Source organism: Myiozetetes cayanensis, unplaced genomic scaffold (genome assembly GCF_022539395.1).
Source record: "Myiozetetes cayanensis isolate MyiCay16 unplaced genomic scaffold, myiCay2020 scf29, whole genome shotgun sequence".
NCBI classification, from domain to species: Eukaryota; Metazoa; Chordata; class Aves; order Passeriformes; family Tyrannidae; genus Myiozetetes; species Myiozetetes cayanensis.
In genome coordinates this window covers 2,134,425-2,143,343 of record NW_026087510.1, presented here as the reverse complement: position 1 = coordinate 2,143,343, position 8,919 = coordinate 2,134,425, and the positions used below count along the sequence as shown (strand labels likewise).

Here is an 8,919-nt window from a genome sequence, read left to right as displayed (position 1 = left end):
GCCGCCATTTCCCGCCGGGGGAGGGAGGGAGGGGCCCCGCCCTTTCCTCGCCTCCTCCCATTGGCTGCCAGCGGCGCCGGGGCGGGGCCCTGCCCCTCCCGATTACCCCTTGGTGGGCGGGGCCTCCCCTCAGCGCTGCTCTGCGATTGGCTGTCGCGGCTGTCAGTCAGCGCGGGGGGCGTGGCGCGGCGCGGCGGGCCCCGGCGGGGGCGCTGTGGCCGCAGTGGCGCTGGGGCGGCGGCGGTGATGGCGGCTGCGATGGGCTCCGCGCTGCTGCTGCTGCTCGCGCTCCTCGGGCCCGCGCCCGCGCTCGCCGGATACATCGAGGTGTGTGCGGGCTGCCAGGGGGGGTGTGTGTGTGTGTGTATGTGTGTGTGTGTGCGGGCGGCGGGGTCTCCCGCGGGGGTGCCTGCTGCGCCGGCGGGATGAGCGGGGTTCGGGGGTGTCTCGGGGGTGTCTCGGCGGGTGCGGATCCCCCCGCACCTTGTCCGGCCTCCCCGCCGCGGAGGGTCCGCCTTTTCCCCGTGCTGTCGGGAAAGCCGCATCCCTCAGGCCTCTCACCTGGCCGGCGGCTCCGTCTCACCGGGATGCTCGGGGCTGAGTGTTTTTGGGGAAGTGACCTCGGCATTCTTGGCACGGGCGCGGGAGCGCCGAGCTTCAGAGGGGTCTGGGAGAGTGTTAAAAGGCAGTGTCATAGAGAAAAGCCTCCGTTAAGCGAATCCATTTGTTTGTTGATGGATCCCAAGTAAATCTTCGGGTTGGAACTGGTAGCTTGGCTTTCGGGGGAGATGGTTCAGCCGAGTGTAAAGGTTGTGCATTTCCCATAGAAAAGGCTTAGATAGTTATATATATGGAGATATATATATATACATATATATATGCACACCCATATACATATATAAATACGTATGCATATATGAAAAATATATATATTACCTTTGCATATATGAAATATGTACTGCATTTGTATATATGAAAGTAGTTACAGGGGGGGAAATTCCAGCTTTGTGCCTAAAGCCAAAAGCTCGTGTAATTCAGCTCTCTGAACAACAAGATGAGTAGGGGAAAATCTTGCTGTTTTAAAAACTTGATGTTATAACCTGTGTGTTAGAGGGAAGCATCAAAACAAGGAGCAAAGTACGTGCTGAGCTCCAGACACGTAAATAGGGTTTAATAATCTACGCCTCGGTGGTGTTTGGAAATGCAAAACAGCTGCATTTGTCTTGTGAAGGTTCTGGGTTATTTAGGGAGAGATAAAGAACAGGCTTGTGGCTGCTTGTGAATGGCTTGATGTGAGAGTTTACAGTAAATTTTGGCAAGCTTGGTTAAGCAGAACATGTTCCTCAGTGTGCTGCAAAATCCAAAGCCCCGAGCTGGCGCTAATTCCTAAGCTGGTTTTGGATGTTTTTAATGTGTGCTGTGTGGAGTTGGTGTAGTCCGTGATTTCTACTTGTTTGGTTGCTGCCGAGGAACAGCATTCCCCCTGCTTTGCACCGATCCTTGTGGTAAATGCCTGTAAATCAAGGGGAACACGGTGAGAAGTGTGGGAGAACTTGTGCGGAGGTTCCCCGGTAGGAAGGGTGGTGGAGCTGCTCCGAGGGTGTGGAGCTCATCCCAGCTCGGCTTCCTTGGCACTGCCTCGGTGCTGGGGACTGTCCTGGCTGCTGGGGTCGCATCCAATCCCTTCCACCTGTTCGGAAACTCCTCCAGCTGTAGGTCACTTCCTCCCTTGCACTCGAGGCAAATTCGGCTGCCGTGCCCATCCCCCTGCAATCCGCTGCTCGTGGACACGTGCTGCGAGACACCAGCTCGGCAAACACCTTCTCTGGGGTTTTATTCCAAAGCCTGGTGTCCGTGTGATGGAGCAGATCCCGGGGTTTGGCACGGAGGGAGAGCAGCAGCGTCTCACCTCGGCTCCCCCCGCCCCGGAGAACGGGGGCATTGACCTTTCGGAGAAGGATTAAAATGAAACCATTCCTGTAATGCAATTTGCATCCTTGGAAGGCGCGGAATCCACCTTCGTCTGCCGGCACAAAATGTCAACTGTGGCGTTCTAATCCTTATTTTTGCTGCGTCCTCTCCCATTGTCTCGCCGGTGGGGGGACCGAGGGACTGCAGCTCTCTCTCTCGAAAGAGCTTTTCTCGAGAATCTCCCTCGATGCAGAGCTTAGGAAGCGAAATGCTTACTGTTCTTGGGTTTTCCTTACTGGGTTTTATCAGATAATGTGAGAAAAACATGCGAGGAATTGATTTTTTTCCATAATCGATTAGCAGCCGTTTGAAAGTTAAGGGCAGCAATGCCTGCAGTTATCGGTTCGGTTGCAATTGGCACAGTCCCATTAGGCAGATTTTCTGTCTCTTGATTATCTCCCTGTCCCTGGAACACCCGCTAATCTTCTTATCAACTACAATTTGTTTTTCTGGCTGTCCTGTACAGGGCAAGGGGAGTGGCAGTTTATTTTCTCTTTGAAATTGTTGGTGTCTGAAGCCTTGAAAAGGGCGTTCCCAAGGGCTGCTGCTGGTGACAGTCAGTCTCCCCTTCCAGATCCTCGTGTGTGGATGGCAGATAACCTCTAACAGTCTCCCTTCCAAATGAGTTGGAATAGAAGAGCTTAGAGAAACGGTGGATCCCAGCAATTAATGTTTTACTTTAGTGTATGCCTGAATTTTGCTTGTTTTGCTTGTGAAGTCCCAGAGAACCTCAAATAGGACACTGATGCCAACTGGAAAAAGAAAATAAATCTATGCTAATTTGATCTGTATTCCAATGATAAACTAGTTCTGCTGTGCACTCAAGGCCTTTAGAGAGGGGAAGTTTCTTTTTTATCACTTGACCTTTTTGTGTAATCAAATCTGAGGCAATGCAGACTCGATATTGCTTTTTTTAATCATGTTTGGTCTTTTTCCAAACCTCTTCTGAATGCTTACATCTTGTTACCTGCCTGTTTGAAATCGCCAGGATTTGGGGCGAGACAAAAAAAAAAAAACCACAAGGGCGTGCTTTGCAGCAGATTTTCAAGTTATTATTTTTGCCTTGCGTTGCTTAAATTCTCCCTGACAAAAATATCAGTCCTGTGCCGTTTCTGCAGACCTTGGGGACTTCTAATTGCCTGCTGCATCGAACAAAGAACTCCACCTAGGGAAATTTCCACTTGGTGTTCGAGTCCTGAGTAGAAACAGCTCATGAAAATTCCAGTCTTGAGCCCGTGGCCTTTCGTTTGCTCTCAGCTCCTTAAAACTGTGCTTCCCAGGGTTAGGAAATTCGCTTTCCAATGAAGGTGATCATATTCAAAGGCTCTTCTGAGCCCCCAGCAAAAGCTTCTCTGAGGCAGAGATGAGGAAATGAAGCAAATCTGATACTGCAGAGAGGCTCTGGAATTTCTGCTGCGTTGTAGGATGCCACAGGAAGGTAAGCTCTGCTCTTCGGAGGGGGGGCCTTCAGCTCTCCTCATTTCATCTGTGAGATCATCACCACCACTCCTATTTAGGCGTTAATATCTCTCCCAGGGATTGAATGACTTTTTGGTTCGTGTGGCTGTTGCATCACCTGAGTTATTCAGGGCCTGTTCTGTGGGTGGCTTTTAGCTGTGTTATAATTACACGCTGAACTCCTGCAGGAGCGCAGGGATCCGTGTGCTCTGGATCACTTGTGCTTCTCTCTGCATGTGGCTTGAAAAACTTCTTTGGCTTTTCCCTGTTTGTTCATCTTTTGGAGATGTATGGGCTCAATCTTGGAGACATAAGTCACTCTGACTGCAACATCTTCTACACATGTACCTAACCCAGAGCCTCATTGCTCAGTTGAAAATAGAAGAGAAATACTTCATCCCCAGCTATTCCTTGTTAGAACACAGAGCCTTTCCCTGTGTTTCTCCACTTGGGCATTTCAGACTCTGCTCGTTAACTCCTCAGGCTTCCTGAATTGACGCATAATCCCTCAGACTCCTGCTCTTGTGCTTCCCCTGCGCGGTGAAACTTGGTGCCATTGATTTCTGGTTCAGGCACTCAGCACCTCTGAAACACGGGGCTAATTTAAGGTGGTGCTCCCTTTTAATTGGAACACTTCAAATACTCACAGTGGCCTAGAAACCCTCCTGAGGAGGCTCCTGATTCAGAGCTGCACTCGAACTCACAACACTGCTCCTTTTTTGTCCCCCCAAATTGTTTGCACCCGTGATGGACATGCTCTGGCATCTCCTACCACGGGTTTTACCTGCTGCTTATCTCAAATGGAGTCCCTGGGGCTCTGTGCCTGTACATTAACTATGCTAATTTTGTAATCACCATTTTGGTATTTTCAGCTTTTTTTGCCGTAGGCACTGGTAAGTCTCAGGTTTGTGGGGAGAGCAAATGGTTTGACCACGCTGTGCAAAGTCTCAGAGTAACTTTTCCATGTATATATTTATTCATTATTTATTTATTTATTGTATACTTACTAGAGTGAGTTACAAAGCAGTAAGAAACAACATGTAAGTTAACTAAATATAACCAAAATTATTTACTTTTTTCCTTCTGGTTTGGGAGAGCTGATGGCTCCTCATCAGATACAGCAGGGTAAAGGCAACTTTAGCATGTTAATAGTGTCACTCAAACAGGGCAAGTGGTGCTTCAGATTGGGTGCTGTAGGGAGTGAAAAAAAAGAAGTGAACCCTCATTCCCCAGGGAGTGCACAAGGAAAAGTCCTTTTGAGGAGAAATAATTTGGCTGTGTGTTTGTGGTTTTTTTCCAGAGTAATTTCTTAATGTTAGGTTTGACTTCTTTTAATTTATGAATTTCTGCAGCTGTAAGAGGGATATATGTATGTGTATATATATATATATGAACACACAGACATGGGATATATATACACACATTTCACATGGAGATCTAGCATGTGGATAACACTTGTTTTTTTTTTTTAACTTGCTCAGCACTAGATTTACTACCTTCACCCCCATCTGCCTTCTCAGTTGGAGTTAAATATATATTTCTGCCTGTGTGTTCCCTGAGCTGTACTATCTCACGTGAGAACATGGAAAACCCACAGACCAGAGAAGACAAAGTCAAATCCACTTCTAGCCCGGCTTTCAAACACCCATAAGTTCCCATCCTTTCCTCAGAGTCTGAGTTGATGTTTAAAATGCAAGATTTCACCCTTACATGCATATGTAGTTTTTAATTTCAACTGTGGAGGAATGATTAAAACACCAGTGTTCTGCCAGTGGTGTTAAACTAATCTTTCTGGAGCACAACCTTTATGTAACGAGGGGTCCACCTGACCAGGAGGGCACGTGGCTAAGCTGCTTACAGCTCTTCATTTGGAAGCATTACAGGAGTGGTTTGTACACAGCCAGTGGGGAAAAGAATGTGTTCCTTACTCCTGAAAGTTCAACCCATATATGTGTATTAAATTGAGTTATAACTTTTTGCTCTCATGTTCCATGTATGAGATTGTGCTCGTGTATAAATTTATACATTGCAGACCTTCACTTTGGTTTGAGCCTTTGGTGGCCTCCTCATCGCTCTTGACCACTCTGCACAGCCAAACGTTGCTGTGCTCGGTGGCTTTGATGTTTTATTTCACTTTCCATTTTCCTGGTGGCAGTGGGAAGTCAAATCACACATTGGCTCCGTGTTTCCTGCAGGAGAGGACTGATGGGTGAGGCCTGGACCAGAAAGCTTTGTGTTGTGTGCTACAGGCAGAGCTGGTTCCTGAGTGCACATATTTATGTGTTCATCTGATTTGGAGGTGGAGGCTTGATCTCTGCTGGCCAGACTACCCAGTGGTGTGTGGGGTGCTGCAGCGGGGCCACTGTGGTGCTGGGCTGCTGGCAGTGCCTTCACCTGAGCTGGTTTTTCCCCTCCTGGTTTTTTATCTCAAGGTGACTGCGTTGGGCTGTGCATTTTGAGCAGTGGTTTGGGGGAATTCTTAGCTCTCACCCTGCAGATCAGTGTGTGCCTCCAGAGTTTAGCCTGATCTTCTTTGTGGGTGCTTTTCTGGGGGTTCCTCTTGTGAACCTTCAGAAGTTTCAGCATTATTTCAGGTACAGGGTTTCCTGCCCAGGTGAGCAGCGTGGCAGGTTGCTGGGGCTGGGCAAGGCCTTCAGTGATGAAGCAGGGTCTGAAGTTGTTACTCCATGCAGTGTGTGAGCCTCAGAGAAGCTCCTGGAGGAGGAGAATCAATAATAGTTTGGCTTGGCCGGGCTTTGAGACTAACGGAAAATCATTATGAAATGACGACTTTGAGCTCACGTTTGTCAAGCCACCAGGCATGAAGGGCATTAAAACTGCCAGCCATTAAAACTGCCAGCCCAAAAAGCCTCAACAAAACCCACGGGAGGTGGGAGGTGCCCCTTCTTTCGTGGCTGTGGCGAGGCCCTGAGTCATCCCTTGCTCCCCTCCCAGCAGCGTGAGGGATCCGTGGTGCCGTGCCCAAGGTGCAGGGGGTGATAAAGATGCCTCAGCACTCGGATGCCAGGTCCTGGCTCTGTGACAGGGATACATTTAAGTAATTTCATACAGTAAGCTTCTCTCTCTAACAAAATTTCAGCGGAGCAAAGTGTACTTTGATCCGGGTCAAGGACGGGGACGGGCACACAGGGCTGGCCTTCCACTTGGCTGTGACTGTGGGGTGATCCTCAGCAAAGTTTCCAGTTAAGGGTAACTAATTATCAACTTCTTAGTGATGGCTACATGTTTAAATAAAAGCAGTGTTTCACCTTGGAAGTTCTCTTACTCGTTCAGGTCGCTTTTCCTCCAACGTTTTCTGATCAGGATATGTTTTCAAATGTCTGAGGTGTTCTGAGATGTGGGTCAGGGGATTGGGTTTCTTCAGCTCTTCCATTAGAGTGAATGTTATTATTCTGTTAACTCTCTACTGTAGCAGGGGCTCACATTTTCTTATGCAGATGTTGTGCCTGGGTTCTTTAACCTGCCACCTCAGAGCCCTAAAAGCAGCCAGCGAGGAGAGCTCAAAAATCATCTGACAATGATGATGTTGCAGAGATGGAACAGAGGTTTAGTAAACTACTTGGTATTTTCCAGGAGTTACCCTGTGCTAATTTCAGCACTGAAATGCTGAAATCAAAAGCCAAACATTTGCATTTTTAATCTTTGGGCTTTTCTTTAAAGGCTCTTTCATTATTTTTAGCTCCAGCTCCCTGCCAAAAGCTTTGTCCCTTTCCTTTTGGATTTTGAGTTGATGAATCCCACTAGTTATGATGTCATTGCATAGTGTGAAATGACAGCAACGAAAAGAAAAATCTTAGCAATACCATCTGTTCCAATAAATATTATGCACTCCTGTTAGATTCCAAGTGGATTTGGATTCCGTATTCACAACAGAAGCTGCTCTCTGCTTACACTGTGGTACCTTCCAGCATAAAGCCTTTCACCAAATTCTCTGTATGGTTCTGGATTTGGCATGACTCATTGCCAGGTCTAAATTTAGTAGGGTTTTTTACTGGGTTTTAATCTTCTCCCATTCATATCAGGACTAGTAAGTTGCCAAAACTGGTCTTTGAGGACTCTGCATGAATTAGGATAATTCACTAATACCAGGCTCTGGTTGACGTGGGTCGCTGGTCGCCTTACAGTAATTGTGGCCTGAAATAGAGAGGGGCAGATTTGCTTTAATCTGCTGAGCGTTCCTCTCAAAAGATTAACTGCAAAATGTTGATTCCAACCTGTGGTGGGAGTTCCCAGGGAGCGCATGGCTGTTTGGAGGGGAGGCTTCCCCTGCATAATTTATCAAAGCCCTGGCTGAAGGAATTGAGGTTGATGGTTGTGTCGCGTTCACAAACGCCTTTGGAAACCCTGAAGGGTGAAATGGTGTCAGGATCCAGCAAGAGCACGGAGCCTGCCTTAGCAGACTGGGTCAGAGAGGAATTCTGAAGTAGGGCAGTGCTTGAGTGTGGCCTGAAATGTGCTGCCTGCCAGGAGAAGGGAGGCTGAGGAGCTGGGGAGGGGGCAGGTTGTGGTGGAAAGCAGCTGTTCCTCCTGAACGGAGCAGAATGCTCACAGCATTGGACTGACAGGAAGATTTAAGTGCCTCTAAGTAGTTGGAGTTGCAGGGTCTCAATAACTGCTTTGCTTCCAGAGGCTTTAAGTGGAGCCTCAGTGCTGGAAATGTCAGGCAGTGGAGGAGGTTCTTCCCTTGGTAGCTGGCCAAGAAATTGGGATTTTGTGTTTGCAGGGTATTGGTGTTTTAGAGCTCATGAATGGACATGATGCTGTGGCTTACCTGGGCAAGAGCCAGACTCGATGGGGTCGTGACACGAGGTTGTGGTGCTCCTGTGGGTGTGTGAAGCTTGGGCTTGGGACAGAGCATTGTGTCACAGCAGGAGACTCACTGGAGGCTTTAAAAACGGGGAAAAACTGCGCTCCTGCCCCTGTCACTCCTGATAAATGCTGTCTTGTTCAAATTGCATCAATACTTGCCCTGCAACAAAGGCAGTCAGTATGTGGATGTTGATGTTTAGGGCACAGCCGCTTTCTCGGAAGCAATTTCCCAATCCCAGAGGCAGAGATGAATGGCCTGACAGAGCATGGGCTGGATGCAGTGGAAGGGCTTGCACTGCTGTATTCCTGTTATCCACAGCTGGCTTCGAGGGCTGGATCACAGCTTGGCACTTGCTTCAGTCCCTCTCCTTCTGGCTACGTGCTTGTGATCTTGTTTTTATTGGTATTTTCAGGGTATGGGTGTGCAGGGTGTACTGGAGTTTGTGAATAACAACTCACTCATCACAAGAGCTGAAATCTATCGTCTTGCATTTGAATCCATAGTGCTGTGTTTTATGCACAGTGCTTTTAGTTAATCCTTCATTTGAAATCCTTTCATCTTCGGGTTAAAAGACATAAATAAACGTCCACCAGCCGCTCACCTCGACATCCTTTTGCCTCCTCTCCCTGCCCACCCTCCCCTCAGCATCCTGGCTCCCA

The 8,919-nt window shown here is 48.2% G+C and overlaps 1 protein-coding gene across 6 annotated transcripts in view; it reads left to right on the top strand.

The window, feature by feature from the left end:
- Positions 1–200: 200 nt before the first annotated feature.
- Positions 201–8,919, top strand: part of APLP2 (amyloid beta precursor like protein 2) — a 45,063-nt gene continuing 36,344 nt past the window's right edge. For 5 of the 6 annotated variants that reach the window (XM_050322796.1, XM_050322794.1, XM_050322793.1 and 2 more), the window contains exon 1: positions 201–327. In XM_050322796.1, coding sequence (XP_050178753.1) covers positions 247–327 — 81 coding nt within the window. In that variant the 5' untranslated portion in view covers positions 201–246. Of the gene's footprint in view, positions 328–3,393; positions 3,410–8,919 lie in introns of those variants that run through there. The other variant, XM_050322795.1, reaches the window with a different exon arrangement.